This window comes from Balaenoptera borealis (assembly GCF_965194805.1).
Source record: "Balaenoptera borealis genome assembly, chromosome: 3".
Lineage (NCBI taxonomy): Eukaryota > Metazoa > Chordata > Mammalia > Artiodactyla > Balaenopteridae > Balaenoptera > Balaenoptera borealis.
In genome coordinates this window covers 31,751,160-31,768,212 of record NC_138866.1, presented here as the reverse complement: position 1 = coordinate 31,768,212, position 17,053 = coordinate 31,751,160, and the positions used below count along the sequence as shown (strand labels likewise).

General features: G+C 48.1%; 1 protein-coding gene across 3 annotated transcripts in view; it reads left to right on the top strand.

The window, feature by feature from the left end:
• SMOC1 (SPARC related modular calcium binding 1) overlaps window positions 1–17,053 on the top strand; it is a 153,131-nt gene that overhangs the window by 118,966 nt on the left and 17,112 nt on the right. For all 3 annotated transcript variants that reach the window (XM_082384358.1, XM_082384359.1, XM_082384357.1), the window contains exons 8-9: window positions 14,444–14,636; window positions 15,192–15,274. In XM_082384358.1, the coding sequence (XP_082240484.1) occupies window positions 14,444–14,636; window positions 15,192–15,274 (276 nt within the window). The remainder of the gene's footprint in view (window positions 1–14,443; window positions 14,637–15,191; window positions 15,275–17,053) is intronic.

Here is a 17,053-nt window from a genome sequence, read left to right as displayed (position 1 = left end):
ACAAAGTTGTGTTGGAACACAGCCATGTCCATTTCTTTACATACTGTCTATGGCTGTTTCCGTGCTGCGACCATCGAGTTGAAGAGTTGTGACAGAGACCGTCTGGCCTGCAAAGCCTAAAATATGATCTGATCCTTTACAGAAAAAAAGTTTGCTGGCCCTGTTATATAAGATTGAAGTAGAAGCATTTGGATGGGAGCGTGTGTCCGGGGGTGTGTCTTTCTCACGTTTTGGGGCCCCTTTCCTAGAAGTAGGGACTGTGCCTCCTGAGATGTTTCCTGACATGCCTGGGGAAGCCTGCATTAGCACAAAACTCTTTAGGCAGCTCACATAGCACTTTCTGCTCTCACGTGAGCTTTAATATCCTGTCCTGTGCGTGCTCTCACAAGTGGGTTGCCCAGGAAGCATCCTGAGGCTCGGCCTTCATAGGTCGGGGGTAGGGAATCTTTTGTATATAGAAGAGATCAACCATGTAATGGTAGAAGCATGGGCTTTGGTATCAGGCAAACCTATAGACCTGGCTTCCGATGCTTGCTTCCCACTGAGAGGCTGGGTTACCTTGAGAAAGTTAATTAACTACCCTGAGCTTTGATTTCCTTACTTATTAGTTAAAATCATTAATGCCTTGCAGGATTTTTCTGAGAATTCAATGTATCTAAAATGCCTGGCACATAGTAGGTGTACATAGTAGGTGAATTATTGAAAAAAAACTCAATGGAATGTCCTGATGTATTGTGCTAGCCACTTTTCACATGATCTCACTTGGTCTGATGAGAAGTCAGATAGACTTGTACGTTAACTTGGGTCTGGGCGGCTGGCTCTGGTATGGATTAGAGCCTCTGAGTCAGGCCCCTGGGACACTTTCCCATTAGAGTTTAATGAAAGATTCTGGGTCGAGGAGAGCTTCTGCCCTTGCCTCTGGGGAGGTTGGAGTGGGACTCTGAGAGCCGACTGAGTGAGAGCTCTTCTCAGCTTTCTCTCTCTCAGAGGCAAAAAGGCATCCCAGTTTCTTTTACACCCCAAACATCCTTCTTTCACACTCAGACCCTGTGACGCCAGGTTTGTCTTCTGGCCTGGGGACTGTTGATGTTGGAAAGGTTCCACTGGGCAGCTGAAGTTTTGCAATAACATGACACATATGCCTGCAGACTTATCCTGTCTCCTTCCCTCCTCCTGGAGGTTTTGGCCCTTATTTTTAAGGCTTTGTCATGTGTTCATCATGGTCAGTGTCTCTTTCTGAGTATGTGGCGGGCTCAGCGGCAGCAGGTTTGCCTGTTGAACTTCTGTTTGATTCTCGCCTCCATTGTACCAGGGGTTCTTCTTGCAGCCAGGCGGACAGCACACCTGGCGGCGAACATCCTAGAATTTGAGAGCCAGCATCTTCTCCTATACAAGTTGGCCAGAGACTCTGTTCTGCTTTTATAAGAAAACAGGAACTCTTGCTGAGTTTTTGGTATCAGGAGCTAGTGACGAAGGCATTTCTCAATATAACTAGAATTTCAAAAAACTGTAATCATCTATAATACATCTTAGAGAAGAGAGTAAAGAGATTAAGGAAATGACAAAAATTAGGCTTCATCTCATCCTTCATCCATATCTTACTGCTTTGGATTTTACTACATGCAGGCACTTTCCCACGGCTGTGATTGATAAAAGTCTTGTTTTTTTTCTCTTTCTGTATGACAGAACTCTGTGCTTTCTCCTCTGGGTAAATGCCATCTCTCAGGAAATGTGGTCACGTGAGCCTTCGCTCTTTTCTTCTTGCAAACCATGCCCTCAAGGCATGTACGAAGGCCCTTTGCCTCTGTCTCCGCCTGGTTCCCTCCTGTGGCCACTCTGAGGTCATTGGACTTCCCTTCCTCCCCCCCATTTCTTTCTTTCCTTTATCTCCATCTTTTCTAGTTCACTTCCTTCATGATCTGATCTGGGACTCCAAGAAGCCCTAGAACCTGACCCTGTGTGTTAAATCCAAAAGGACCACGCCTTTCCTTCCTTACCTCCTTGCCTGGCAGACCCTCCTTCTGTAATCTGTGAATGCAGCAGCTGGTGGTAACTCTGCTCCCTGGAAACAAGCCATCAGCGGGGACGCAAGGTGGAAATGCATTTCTTATAAGTTCTGCCGTGACAGTGACCCCTGTCCCCCTGGTAAGTGAGAGTGTTTGCCTCTCTCACCATCCACGTCACAAGTAAGCTGTTTACAGCATCCTGCCCTGACCTGCCAGGCTCGGATCGGTGCTCTTCTAGGCCTGCTTTGGGCCCATTGGTCACATTTTTGATGCTCCTCCCTCACCTGGAAGCTCCTGCTGGGATGGCTGCTGCCAGGACTGGGATTTGGGGTCACGGAGGCAACAGCGCCTCCTGGCTGGATCCCCCAGTCCCCAAACCAGTGCTCTTGGCCTGCCCAGAAACCGCGGGGTGATGTAATAACCTTAGGCCTGGAAAAATAAACAGTTCTAGGGGGAAACCAGCGGTAGCTGTTGTAAGCAAATACCTCACAGCCACCTGGAACCTCGCACACCACGTGGCTGGAAGGAAGAACGAGTCATCCACGAACGTTAGCAGCCGCGGATGGGGCTGGGCTCGTGTGCATTTAAAATACCTGTATAAAACCAGATCCTTGATGTTTATGTCTATCACTGGCCTTCTGGACGTCTGCCCATCTATCTTATGCAGGTGTCTTGGTCCACCAGGGCCAGTAGAATAGAGCCGGGGACAGGCATGGGTGGCCATCCCTATGGCTTTCTCCCTGGCAACAAAGGCCTTTCTCAAGTTCTCCCTTTGCCAGGAGGAGCTGAAACACATTCGGAGGCCCCAGAGAGCCTTGCTCCACAGTCCATCTTAACCTGGTTTTAAAATTAGTTTTCCCAGTGGCCTTGCTCCTGCACCCCACGTTGTCTGCTTGGAACACGGAGGTGCAGGGGTGGCTGGGAGGGGTCTGGAACTTGCTCCACCAGCAGAGATTTTATTGAGTATGTATGCTTTGTGGCGTTAAGAGTAAAACCACCACATCCCAATGTTCTCCTTTTGGCCTCTGCTGCTAAAAAAACCTAATTGAAGGCCCTGCCGAGGTATTGTAATTGGCTTCTGCCAATTTGCTAGAAGGCAACTGCTATCTCTGCTTTGGTCCGAGGGTCCTCATTCTGTGTTTATTTGTAAAATGGCTTTGGAAGTAAGCAGGGTATATATCTTATTAACACACGCACATGGGCAACATTATTGTTTGGGGGATGAAGTGTGAAGTTATGATACTTTATTTGACAAATTAAAAAATATCTCTTCCATCTCCCCACCTTGGCCCCTGACCCCTCTTTCCTTCTCGCCTGAATTTTTATTTGCTAGCTCTTGTCCTTAAAGGACAGAGCTTATCAGGTCAAGGTCAACAAAGTTACTGAGAAAAACTAGAAAGACGCCAGCTTGCCACTTCTCAGTACTTCTCGTTCCAAAACCACTCTGAAGCGTTTCGTATTCTTTTTGGTGGAAGGGTCATATGAGCTCACTTAATGGCATGAGTCAGGAGAGATGGAGCCTTTTCTAAAATTTGAGTGGCTGTGAGTCAGTGATGCTTTGGGGGAAAAGTTTGAAAAAAGTGCCTACATACTATATTGGGACAATCCATCCTAGAAGAAATATCTTCTGTAGAATTTATATCTTGTTTTCCTCCACTTCTCAGTTTCCGTCTGTGTGGGAAGGACTAGGTCACTGCTTCAGACAACGGTGAACCGTGCATGGCCATTTTAGGTGCCCCAGGGAGAAATTATTTAGACAGGCTGGTTGGTTTGTAATTGTCCCTTACACCCCCTCACCCACTACACTTCATCCCAGCACTGTGCCCTATTTACAGAGCCCCCTGCAAACGCTCCTGTGAGTGGGTGCTCTGGGGACGTGGGGCAGGCGTTGCTAGTTTTGTTCTGGGGGGAGCCTCTGAGCCACAGACGGCTGGACACAGTATGACCGTGGAGGGGGTGCCAGGCATGGGGGCGAATCTGAAGGCCCCCAGCAGCCTTGCCCCTCACTCAGCCGCTTGCTGGTGCTTGGGCTCCCCTGGGGCGGGGGAGGCTGAGCTGGATCCCCCTCTGAGCCATGGGGACGCTCTGGGCTAGACTGCTGGCCATGGGAACCATAGCCTCTAGTACCACCGCTTCATTTTATTTTTTATTTTTATTTTTTACATCTTTATTGGCGTATAATTGCTTTACAATGGTGTGTTAGTTTCTGCTGCATAACAAAGTGAATCAGCTATACATATACATATATCCCCATATCTCCTCCCTCTTGCGTCTCCCTCCCACCCTCCCTATCCCACCCCTCTAGGTGGCCACAAAGCACCGAGCTGATCTCCCTGTGCTATGCGGCTGCTTCCCACTAACTATTTTACATTTGGTAGTGTATATATGTCCATGCCACTCTCTCACTTCATCCCAGCTTACCCTTTCCCCTCCCCGTGTCCTCAAGTCCATTCTCTACGTCTGCGTCTTTATTCCTGTCCTGCCCCTAGGTTTGTCAGAACAATTTTTTCTTTTTTTTTTTTTTAGATTCCATATATATGTGTTAACGTACGGTATTTGTTTTTCTATTTCTGACTTCCTTCACTCTCTATGACTGACTCTAGGTCCATCCACCTCACTACAAATAACTCAATTTCATTTCTTTTTATGGCTGAGTAATATTCCATTGTATATATGTGCCACATCTTCTTTATCCATTCATCTGTCGATGGACACTTAGGTTGCTTCCATGTCCTGGCTATTGTAAATGGAGCTGCAATGAACATTATGGTACATGACTCTTTTTGAATTATGGTTTTCTCGGGGTATATACCCAGTAGTGGGATTGCTGGGTTATATGGTAGTTCTATTTTTTGTTTTTTTAAGGAACCTCCATACTGTTCTCCATAGTGGCTGTATCAATTTACGTTGCCACCAACAGTGCAAGAGGGTTCCCTTTTCTCCACACCCTCTCCAGCATTTATTGTTTGCAGATTTTTTGATGATGGCCATTCTGATCGGTGTGAGGTGATACCTCACTGTAATTTTGATTTGCATTTCTCTAATGGTTAGTGATGTTGAGCATCCTTTCATGTGTTTGTTGGCAATCTGTATATCTTCTTTGGAGAAATGTTTATTTAGGTCTTCTGTGCATTTTTGGATTGGGTTGTCTGTTTCTCTGATATTGAGCTGCATGAGCTGCTTGTATATTTTGGAGATTAATCCTTTGTCAGTTGCAAATATTTTCTCTCATTCTGAGGGTTGTCTTTTCGTCTTGTTTATGATTTCCTTTGCTGTGCAGAAGCTTTTAACTTTCATTAGTCCCATTTGTTTATTTTTGTTTTTATTTCCATTACTCTAGGAGGTGAGTCAAAAAGGATCTTGCTGTGATTTATGTCATAGAGTGTTCTGCCTATGTTTTCCTCTAAGAGTTTGATAGTGTCTGGCCTTACATTTAGGTCTTTCATCCATTTTGAGTTTATTTTTGTGTATGGTGTTAGGAATTGTTCTAATTTCATTCTTTTACATGTAGCTGTCCAGTTTTCCCAGCACCACTTATTGAAGAGGCTGTCTTTTCTCCATCGTATATTCTTGCCTCCTTTGTCAAAGATAAGGTGACCATAGGTGCCACCACTTCATTTTAAATGAGGAAAAGGAGCCCGGACTAGTAAGGACCTTGCCCAGGGCCACAGGCCCATCAATAGCTGTCGTGTGCCAAGGCCTCTACTTGGTGCTAAGGGGGCCAAGGAAAGAAACAGAAGGAGCATCTAAGGAAGGAGCTGACCATCAGGCAGTGGTGTGTCAAAGGCAGGGGTGGAGGTGTGGTCCACCCCAGAGGGGAGGGATATTCTATCACAGACATTGTATTGAGTTGCTGACATAGTGATCTTAGAAAGTAGACTGATTCTTAGTTTTGTTATTATTTTTTGAGGTAAACTAAAGACAGTGTGCCCCTCATTGCCTGTACCTAGAGCAGACTGCCCCCGCCACCCCGCCCTTGGTCATCCCTGCAATCCACCTGAGAGACTGGTCATTCACGGGGATGGGTCAGGAAGGCCGGGGTTGCTCTACATGGGCTGAGGACACTGCTACCCTAGACCAGCTGATAACCTACCGCTTATCAACTGACTATGGCGCTGGGTTCAATGCTTTACATATACTATTGTGTTTCATCCTCACAACGACCCTGTGAGGCCTGTGCTGTGGTTACCCTACTTTTACAGGTAAGGACCTGGGACTTAGAGAGCTAAAGTAAACAGAGCTAACAAGTGGTGGAAGCTGATCCATCTGACCCCAAGCCCGTGCTCTTGACCACTGAGCTATTCTGCCTCTCTTCTGATCGTTGTTGACTTCCGTGAGCAGTGACAGAAACTCCCACGTGCCAGGCCTGGGCTGGAGCGTGCAGGGGCAGGAGTGCTAGGCACTTACTCTTGCTCTCAGCCTTGGCGAGGAAGCCCAGGTATCCCCATCTCACCCTGACTCCTGCTCCTAGAAGCTCTTCCCTCTGACTGCTGGCGTTCCCCCTGGTGTTTGGGAACAGCCGTCCCACTGAGCTTTTACACCATCCTCATTTCTCCTTCTGGACCAGAGCTGAACAGCATCTCTTCACTTGGCCAGTGAGTTCATCAGAAGGGGTGCCCTCCTCCAGAGACGTGGTCCAAGGTCCCTTTGTAGGTTAAGACTGGGTGATGATGTTATCTTTTTCACATCATTTGCCTGCCTACTCTATGGGGAAAAGGGCCTTTAGATTAAATTAAATGGAGAAACCCATTCCAGTGGAAGAGGTGACATTTTAACTTTGCGCATATTCTGTTTCTATTCTCACTCCCTCCACCCCTACTTGATACACACCTGAGCACAATTTTAAAGACTGACTTTGTTCTGTTTATCAGGGAGTCTGCCTCTTCCCTGCCCTGACAAGACCTCTCTTTTCTTGGCCATTGTCTGTTCCAAAGGGAGCCCCGAGGAATGGTTCTTTGGGGTCCCCTCCTCTTCAGGGTGTTCTCGGAGCCCCTGGATGACTCTGAGACTTGGGGATTGGTGATGGCCCAGTGGCAGCTTGGTGCCAGACATGACGGGAGGGCAGAAAAGCAGTCCTCCAGGGGATGGGTGCTGAACCTTGTGTGGCCAAATGAACAGAAAGGGCTGTTCAGTGATGTCCTGTGAATCACTCCCCAAGATCGTGCACTCTGCAGCATCTCCTCCTTGGAGACCACATGTCCAGTCCCTGGGCCAGTCCCTTCCCAAAAAGAGGGAAGTCAGTGCCTTCAAGCCTGGTCCCTCTGGTCCCTCCTTTTGTTCCTGCAGTCTCCTCTTCGGCCAGATTCTCTGCAGCTGTCCCGACCGCGCACGCCACTCATGCCAACCCAGAGGCTCCCGAGACAGGAGCCATGTGATTTCTTACGCCTCTGGAATTTCATGTTGTGATTCAGGAAAAGTTGTTTTTAACAGAAGGCTTGTTATTTTGGGTTATCCTTCAGCATTTCATTCATTTTTGATAAGAGGCTAAGTGGGTGTGGGGTATTTGAAGGGGCTTCAGGGTAACTGTAGCCGACACAACGCTAGTGTTTCCCTTAATATTCTTGGCCCAGTGGGATGATTCCTTTTGCAACGAAACGTAGATAAGCTCCTCTTGTTTTTCAGGCGGGTGACTGTGTATTGATTTTTCCCTTAAGAAAATCTAGTGCTGGATGGTCTGAGGATTGAATGTGGCATTTCCCAGGATGAGTCAAAGGGACACATTTTCTTCTTCTGGCCTCTGTGGTCTCATCCCCCATAACTTGGCCTTGACTCCGAGGTGGGTGGTCCCATCTCTGAGGTGTCAGGCTAGAACAGAATCCTGTGGCTGGGGATGGAACAGCAGAGATTCAGCAATAGAGGGGTTCTTGGGCTAAATACTCTGTGGATCCTTTATACCCAAGACTCCGTGGTTCTCCTACGAGTGAGGTGCTGTAGGTCAGGGATGGGTGCGGGGAAGGATCAGGAAGTATGCGATAGGGTCCTTGCCCTCAGGAGCTTGCAGTCTTGTTAAGTCCTGGTGCTAAGGGTGAGGGGTCCAGGAGGGGAACAGATACTCAAACTCAGGAGAGAGAGGCTTTGCTCTAGGTGGGACCCCCAGGGAAAGCTTTGGGGATGGAGGAGGCCCGGAATGAGGGTAAGTTAAGATCTTGTGGTTAGTTCTTTCTTCTTGCTATGTGTTACAAAACTTTTCTGACCTCTCCAGAGCCTGCCATGGTACCAGCGCACACCCAGTACCAGCCTGTGTGAGAGCCTGGGGCCAGGAAGGCCCCTGACCCCCTCTGCATCCTCTCCGTGAGCCCTAATCTCCTCTGTTACTCAGGATCCCACATTAGATCTGCGACGCCAGGAGCACCATCCTCTCTCAGGACATTGCCCTCAGCCCTGTCAGCACTCCACTTCCCTTGTCTGTAGTATAGGCAACGCTTAGTCAGGGCAACCTGAGAAGCTGCCCTTAATTAGCAACTGAGCCGCCACTCAGAGGAGAGCTTCTGGTTCTTCCTCTGGGAAGATTGCATCATTCATCAAGGCATATTCCCAATACATGTCTCTATGACCCATGACTCTTCTCAGCTTTTCTGTGTATGGTTTTCTGTAAGATTTGGCTTTTTTCTTGGTCTCATTTTTCACAGGGACCTAGTGATGGTTAATTTTAGGGGCCAACTTGGCTAGGCCACAGTAGCCAGTTTGGTCAAACACTAGTGTAGACGTTGCTGCAAAGGTATTATTTTAGATGTGATTAACATTTATAATCAATTGACTTGAAGTAAAGCAGATGACCCTCTGTGATGTGGGTGGGCCTCATCCAATCAGTTGAAGGCCTTAAGAGCAAAACCTGAGATTTCTTGAAGAAGAAGGAATTCTGCCTCCAGACTGTAACATAGAAATCCTGCCTGAGTTTCCAGCCTGCTGGCCTGACCTATTGATTTTGGACTTGAGACTGCCCCATCACTCTTACCTGAATTTCCAGCTTGCCAGCCTGGAGCCAATTCCTTAAAATAAATCTCTCTCTCTCTCTCTCCATATATATATCCATCCATATCCATATCTATATCTATCTATCTATCTATCTATATATATTTTAAATCTATCTATCTATCTATCTATCTATATCTATCTATCTATTTTTTTCTATTGGTTCAGTTTCTCTGGAGAACCCTGACTGCTGGTGATCTTCTCTGACTACTGCCTTTTCTCTCCTCCCATCTCCCCTGGCCTCCATCACCATAAGGTTCCCCTGCTCTTTCTCCCAAGAGTTCAAGATATGACTGGCTCACCAATACCTGCTCACTCAGGTGTTGGATTACCCAGCATCCCAGCTTTTTTGTCTGCTCCTTCCTGCAGCAGCTTCTCCTCCGGAAGGCAGCAGCCGGAAAGAAAGACCAGTCCAAGGACCTGAAACTCGAATCTTTTAATGTTTATGTTTGTTGGACATTTTTTTTTTCTTAAGTGAAGAAGAAAAAAGAAACAGATGATAAAGGAGAAAAAGTTCCCAGAAACAAAGGATAAACTGTGGGCTAAAATCAAAATTGGGGATTAGCTGAGGGTTGAGGTTGTCCACGCCCTTTGCTCCTAATTACCACAGGTCACTGAGAGGCACAGAGGCAGGGGCTGGCCGTAGCAGACGGGGCTGTCCTCCACGCTCCTCCTGTCTTGGCTGGATACCTGAGAACCCATGCCCTGGGCCTGCACACAGGGTTTTCTGGCTCAGCCCAGTCTCCCTCTCCCCGGTCCCCCTCCCTGCCCACTCCCACCCGGCCTTAACCCTGCTTTGCTCGACTGCTGTGTGATTGTTGGGATAGAGGGCTGTGTGCTTTCCGGTGGCAAGGGCTGGACCACGTTCTCATTCCTTCCACAGGCTACTTTTCTGTTGTGTTTCTTCTCTCAGGCAGTCAGAGTTTTGTGGGTGAGATTTAAACCACCCACTGCCAGGTGGGGAGTGAACCGGTTCTCACTTGTTCTCGGAATAGGATTAGAGGGGCTGGGTGAGCATGGGTGTGTAAGAACGTGTGGCGAGGTATTCCTGTGTCGCCCTGGGCAGCCCTGATATTTCCCTATCCCCTGCTGTTTATGTCTTCCGAGTATTTACAGATGGTCCTGGCCCATTCTCATAGTTATCAGGCCGGACCTTCTAATCTTGTCATCTTTCCCTGAACTTCCCTGAGCAGAGATTGAATGTTTTAGAACAGTGGGTATCCACTTTTGAGGAGCTTCCTCTCTGAACCAGTGGTCATGAAGAGGCCCTTGAAATAGATCCCCTGGCTTGCATTCTGGAAGGTGACTTCTTGGTATCTGGAAAATCTGATAGTTGTGAATTTTAAGATTCATTTGGGAGGTGACTGAGAAGGGCAGAGGGTGACAGTGGCCCTAAGGATGGGGCTGGCTTCTGGGTCTTCAGATACAGAATAAGCTTATGCCCCCTGGTATGTACCGATTAGTATTTGCATGAGGTCTGGAGAAGCACTGAAGGAATAATTGGTTGATTGATTGATTGATTGATTGGCCGAAGTGTCTGAGAGGGCTACAAAAATACTTATGGGGTAAATTGATAAAGAGCTGAGCAAGTCTAAGTGTTTCAGTTATCTATGGCTGTGTAACAGACCACCCAGAAATATAATGGCTTACAACAAGAATAATTTATTCTTTCTAATGTGTCTGTGGATTGGCTGGGTGGTTCCTTGACTGATTCTACCTGCACTCACTCCTGGACTTGTCCAGCTGGAGGGTCAGCTGGGCTGGGGTGTCCAAGATGACTTCACGCACACGCCTGGCACTTGGTGCTGGCTGTGGGCTGAGGGGCTCTGGTTTTCTTCCATGTGGCCTTTCATCCTCCTGGAGGCTGGACTGGCTTTCTTATGTGGTGGTCTCAGGGTGGATTCCAAGAAAGGGAAAGTGGAAGCTACAAGGCCTCTTCAGGCCGAGGTCTGGTAACCACACACTATCACCCCCGTCCTTTCCATTGGTCAAAGCAAATCAGAGTCAGCGGGGAGGGGTTTACCCAAAGGCATGAATACAGGGAGGTGCAATTCACTGGTACCATTTTGTAACGATCTACCACACCAAGTAAAAGAAAAACATAGTTTAGATTAAAAATCAGTGTAGCACATGGCAGTGAGAGCTGATATTAAAGAGGGGTGAAGACCATGGCCTGGGAGCAGACTGCCTGGGCTGGAATCCAGGCTCTGCTACTTCCTAGTTGTTGACCTTGAGGACATCACACAGCCAGTCTGCTCAGTGAGGATAATAATAACACTTATCTTAGAGGCTTGTGATGAGTTTGAAGTGAGTTAATGGAAGTGCCCAGTACAGAGCTGGGCACACCATAAATACTCAGGTAGCTGTTAGCCATTATTATTCACGTTACTGTCTGTAAATGGTGGGTGAGTTACAAATTTGGCCTTAGGTGTTCCAGTTCCGAGGCAAAGAGGGAAAAATACGAGGGTACAAGGTTTGGAGTGTGCTTAAGCTGAGAAAATCGTTGGTTCAGAAGAAGCAGTGCTGTTTCAAACGGATAAGTACATGTTTTTACACATTTGCTTTCAAATGCAGCAGATTTGGGGCAGTCTACAAAGCGACTGGCCTGGCAAATCTTCACACCATAAAAATAAATGTATTTTTCCCGGAAAGCAAATAATTAGAGACAGTAACCTCTGTCTAGAGTTCAGCAAGACAGGCTTGACTGTCAGAAGCCCTTGACTGGAGCCCCAGCCCTCCTCTCTCCGGGGTGAGTGAACTTGGGAAAATTCATGAATCCCTCCACGACTCAGCTTCCTTGTCTACAGAATGGGCATAATAACGGTGCCTACTTCACACGGACAAAGAGATTAGGCAAGTAAAGCCCTTAGTCTATCGCCTGCCTGGCACTTGCTCCTCAATGAATATTTGCTTTGACTATTAGTAGTATAAAGAGGATTTTAGGGGAGATTTTGTCTCTGTTGGAAGACAAACTCTCTGTGTTTTCTTCGCAAACAGTTAGTGCTATGATTATAAACCTTTCCTGTCTCTTTCTTAGAGGAGCACTTGAACTTGCAGGGATTGTCATAAAGTAATAAGCAAGCAAATAAAGAAGAAAGTAATAAACACTGCATTTCACCTTTTCTCGAATTCCATGCTAACCCCCAGTTTTTCCAAATTATCGAGCGTCGCCATTTGTATGGTTTTTAGTATTCTCCGTGGAACTCCGTGCAGCCTCTATGGAAGCGGGCTACAAACATTTCAGAACAGCCTTCAAGGACTTCCAGAAATCTGTCGACAGTCCCCAAACCACAGGTTCCCACCTCTCCTCGGCTGGCTGGTCTCCACATTCCCGCAGTTTCAGGATCCCCAGTGGTGTGAAGTCAGGTCCATCATTTGCTCTGTCCCTGGGGAAGCTTTCTCCACCTCTGTTCGCATCTCGCTTTCCATCTGATTTATGGCTTTAGAATGTTGGCCTGGAAGATCTTAATTTAAAGCCTCTGTCAGAGGTTGTTACACGAACGCCAGTGCCAGTGAAAAAGCTGTTTTCCTTTGGTTTTTCTCCTCTGTCACTTTTTCTGTGGCATGAACTATGAGATAGGAAAAGAAAGTTACCAACTTGGGGTTGGGAGAGCTATTGAAAAACTCTTGCGTAATCCCCTGGAAGGTGCCAGTCTCCATTCCAGCCAGGGGCCGAACTCAAAATTCTGGGTCTTCAGGCCAGGTCTCCCCATGGCCCCCCTCTTCCAATCAGTTTATGTCTCTTTCCTAAGCTGCCTCTTAGGGGCAGTTCTGGTGGTAGTTATATTTGGGTTCAGAATCTCGAGTCTAGTGCCTGTCAACTGTTTTAAACTCCTGTTCCTCTAGCTAAGGAGATTCTGTTTAGTTTCGCTGTGTTTGCGTTATGAAAACAATAGTTCTTTTTTTTTTTCTTTCATTTTCCAGATCAGTATTATATTTTAATAGCAAATGTACTATTCATACCTGTCTCCTGACTCTCAGATATTTTTATGCGCTTAAGGAAATATTCCCTCACCCTGCAATGAGAATTTTTTCAGCATTTTTCCTCAGAGTGAGACAAAAATCATTTCCCATCATCTGACTTCCCTCTAAGACAGCATGGAGCTGCTTTGAGTCTGTGTGCCCCTACAGTCTGCTTCAACATCTGTCCGGTTCGTATGTGTATCATTACCAGAGTCATTATTTCAAAGGGTTTGTCTCCTTCAGAGTTGAGCTTCTGTATTTTCATCATTTGTGCTGTTGTTCAGTGAGCAGGGTGAATCTCCACATTGCTGATACCAAATTCCTGGCTCTCGGAATGGTATTTCTGTAAAACACTGTGAAAATATCATGGGATACGCAAGATGATTCCTGTCATCTTCTTCAAGGGGAAAGTTGCGGAATATTGTTCATGAAAGAAATAAAGTGATAATAAAGTAGATAAATAAAGAGATAAATAAGTAGATCAAAAAAGCAATAGTACAGGTATATGATATGGTCCCTTTTATTGTTAAAAAACCCCCAGTAGTTGTGTGCATATGTATTTGTGTGTGTGTACATGAAAAAGAAAAGGTCCAGGGCAGATAGTGTTTAACTTTGGTGGGATTAGGGTTTTTTCAAATTTTTCTTTATAACAAGAAAAGGAACCCAATGCTATTTATTTTTAATAACTAAAAAGAAAAAAAAATCCCCACAGAATCAACAAAAGAACAAGAAAGGGAAGTCAGGCAGGTTGACTGGTCAGGGGTCGTGTGGGTCTGAGGCCCCCAGGCCTGGCACAGGACACCATGCACCACTGCCTCAGCCTGGGCCTGACTCTGGAGAAACCAGGTTTGGCTGTTCAGAGACGTTGACATAGTTCGTGAGGCCACTGAGTGCAGACACCTTCCTGCGGGCCTGTTTCTCTCTCGCACTGGATGGAAGCAGTGTTGTGTGATCAGCTCAGCTCCATCAGCCTGCTCTGTCCAGCCCTGTTGGAGGCCTGGAGGGGAGCGGGTTTGGGCCTTGTTTCTGCTCCTCTTGGGTGCCGAGCATCAGAGTATCTCCCTGCCCTGAGGACAGTGGCCTGGCCCTGTCCTGCTGCGTCTGGGCTTGGGAGAGTGTCCACGCGCACGGGCATTCCTGCATCAGCTGTCAGCTCGCAGGGCAACCAGCTCCTGCCCCCGCCCTCCCGAGCCAGGAGACATCAGCAGGGCCCACTCTGAAAACAGTCAGGAGATCCTACCCCTGGGCAAAGGGCTACTGTGATGTGGAGCAGCCCTGCGGTCCCCGGCTGTCTTGTGGCTGCTGGAACCTACCAGGTGTGAGTGCTAGTGCACGCTGGGGGCCGCAGGGAGGTTCTGGGCCTGCAGCCCCTCACTAAGGGCTGGTGTGGGAGATGCAGCTCCCCTTGGTGATTCACCAGCCAGCCATCAGTTCCTTAGGGCCAGGCCAGGTTCTGGCAGGGAAGGCACAGGAGTCACTGCAGGCTGTGTCTTCTCTTGCAGAGAAAGTTCACTCTTGTGACCAGGAGAGACAGAGCGCCCTGGAAGAGGCCCGGCAGAACCCCCGCGAGGGCATTGTCATCCCCGAGTGTGCCCCCGGGGGGCTCTATAAGCCAGTGCAGTGCCACCAATCCACTGGCTACTGCTGGTGTGTGCTGGTGGACACGGGGCGTCCGCTGCCCGGGACCTCCACACGGTAAGTCCCCCAGAGCCCGTCCTGCCCCTCGCCTCTCAGGTGAAGCCTGGGATAGGAGAGCCAGCTTCCTGTTAGGCTGTCACCTCACATCTCCTGGCTTTATTGTCCTGGCCTGGTGGGAGTCGAGGCACTAGGGGAGTAGCATCTCTGCTCGTGGGCAGAGGAGGTCCCAGTATCCTGGATTCTGGTCACAGGTCTGGCCTTTCCTAGCTGGGCAACCTTGAGAAAGTAGGTAACCTCTCTGAACCTCAGTTCACCAGTGAGAAGGTTATTGCCCTGCCTGAGTCACTAGGTTCTATGGATCAAAAGGATCCTGTGTGCAGACATAAGGTAACAGCGCTCTACTAGACTGACTAAGATGACATGCCTGAACATGTCTCTGTGGGAACACCGATGCTGGGATTGCCTTGTAGCTGCTGGACACTACGGGAGATATTTTGCTGCCAGCTCTGGGACATCTGGGCTTAGTGACCACACAGATCATTGCTGGTAGTAGGGGCTGAAGTCAGCTCAGTTTCCAGCCCCTCCTCACCCCCTGCATCTCTCTCTTCTCAGCTACGTGATGCCCAGTTGTGACAGTGACGCCAGGGCTAAGAGTGCGGAGGTGGACGACCCCTTCAAGGACAGGGAGCTGCCAGGTGGGAGACGGCACTACCCCTTGCTGGTGCCTTCACCTCTTCCTGTTCCTCCAGCCCGTCACCCTGCAGAAGCAGCGCCCTCCTCTGGGTCTGCTTCCCCATCTGTAAGATGGAGCGGGGACACTGGGCAGGGGCATCTCAGGAGCCACGGGATCTGCATCCGGTCTGGGATTTGTTCCTAATTAGCCCTGTGCTCTTGGCCACACTGTTTCTCCTCCTTGCTCTTACCTTTTTATCTTTAAAATGTAGTCATTGGGTTAAAATCCTACCCTTGAAAGCTCTACAGTTCTTTCTCTAAGGGTGACTGGGACAATGCTCTGGGGGCTGTGGACCCTTTGCCCCAGGGCTGCAAAGAGAAGATAGCTCACGGGGAAAGGCTGTCCTGAGGGGCAGTGATTCCTGGTGGCCCAGAACCGTCACCGGGGTGTGACACAAGACTCACAGGCAGGGACCCAGGATCTCTAAATGGCTACTGGGTTGGGTTTCCCTTACTTATCGTGTTCTCTGCCAGTGAGTTACAATAAGAGTACTAAATATTGATGGCTCAGAATGCTGTCGTCTTAATCAGCACAGATGCAGGTCGGTGCTCGTGGGAGCTGGGCCCACTATTCCCCATCAGGACTCCAAAGGAGAACTGAAAACAGAGGCTCCTGAAAGTCTAGGGGTTCCCAAGTGAGGTTTGTAGGTCAGTCTGTCATGAGAATGGAGTCGTAGAGACCAGGGTCCCTCCTTCTAGCCATCTCTTCAACAAACGTCAATTGAGATTCCACTATGTGCCAGGCGCTGGGTTTGTCTAATGATCAAAACCGAAGTGAAGCTTATCTAGTGGGGGAGACAGTATACAAATAAACGAATCCAAACACAGATAAAAGGTGGTGACAGGTACTCTAAAGGGAAAGAGTGAGGTGCTGGACAGGACAGGAAGAATCTGTGGTTTCTCTGAGAAGGAAGCATTTAACCGGAGACCTAGGGGATCTGCAGAGAGCAGAGAATGAAATAGTTGCTGCTGAGAGGAGGGTTGTAGGTAGTGTTGAGGGCCCATTTGGGGTTGGTAGGCATGAATTTGCAGGAAAACCATCTCTCCAGTTGTGTGGTGGTGTTTACGCCAGCACTATTCAGCTATGGGGGTGTAGACTTGGAGAAGGCATATCGGTGAGAAGGTTCATCCATGCTTGGGGTTTTGCTGGAATCACACAGTGAGGAACAGAGAAACAAAGGGTTTGAGAGTACTTATAAGGGAGGGTTGATAATTATAATCGAAGCTGGATGAGGAGAGATGTGAAAAAAGGAGGAGGTGCTTGGATAGGTAAACTGGTGGATCTACTTGAGTCAGCTTTGACCTTGGAGTTCTCTGCATTCCTCGTGCCCCTTCAGCACCTGGTCCTTGCTGCTAGAGTCGCTCCGTCCTCCTGTACCAGAACGAGCTTGAGTTCCCCAGTGGACTATGAACTTTACGAGGAGAAGAACCATGTGTGTTATATCCCTAACATTTAGCATAGTGCCTGAGTTGATACTCAGCAAAAATTTGAGGAATGGAAGAACACTGAGAGCATTATTATCCATTTGGTCTATTGGTCCCTTGAGGGCTGTGGGCAGAGGAACTGTGGAGGTTTATGAGAATCATCTGAGCTGTGGACAGTTCCCAAAGTGGATTTAGCTGGACGAGAAGGACTTGGAGAGGTTGAGGAAACAGTGGTGGTTGAGGAAACAGTGGTATTTGAGGAAGCTGTTTACTTGATCGTTTACCTGGCATCTGCCTTCAAATCTCACTTTGTCTTT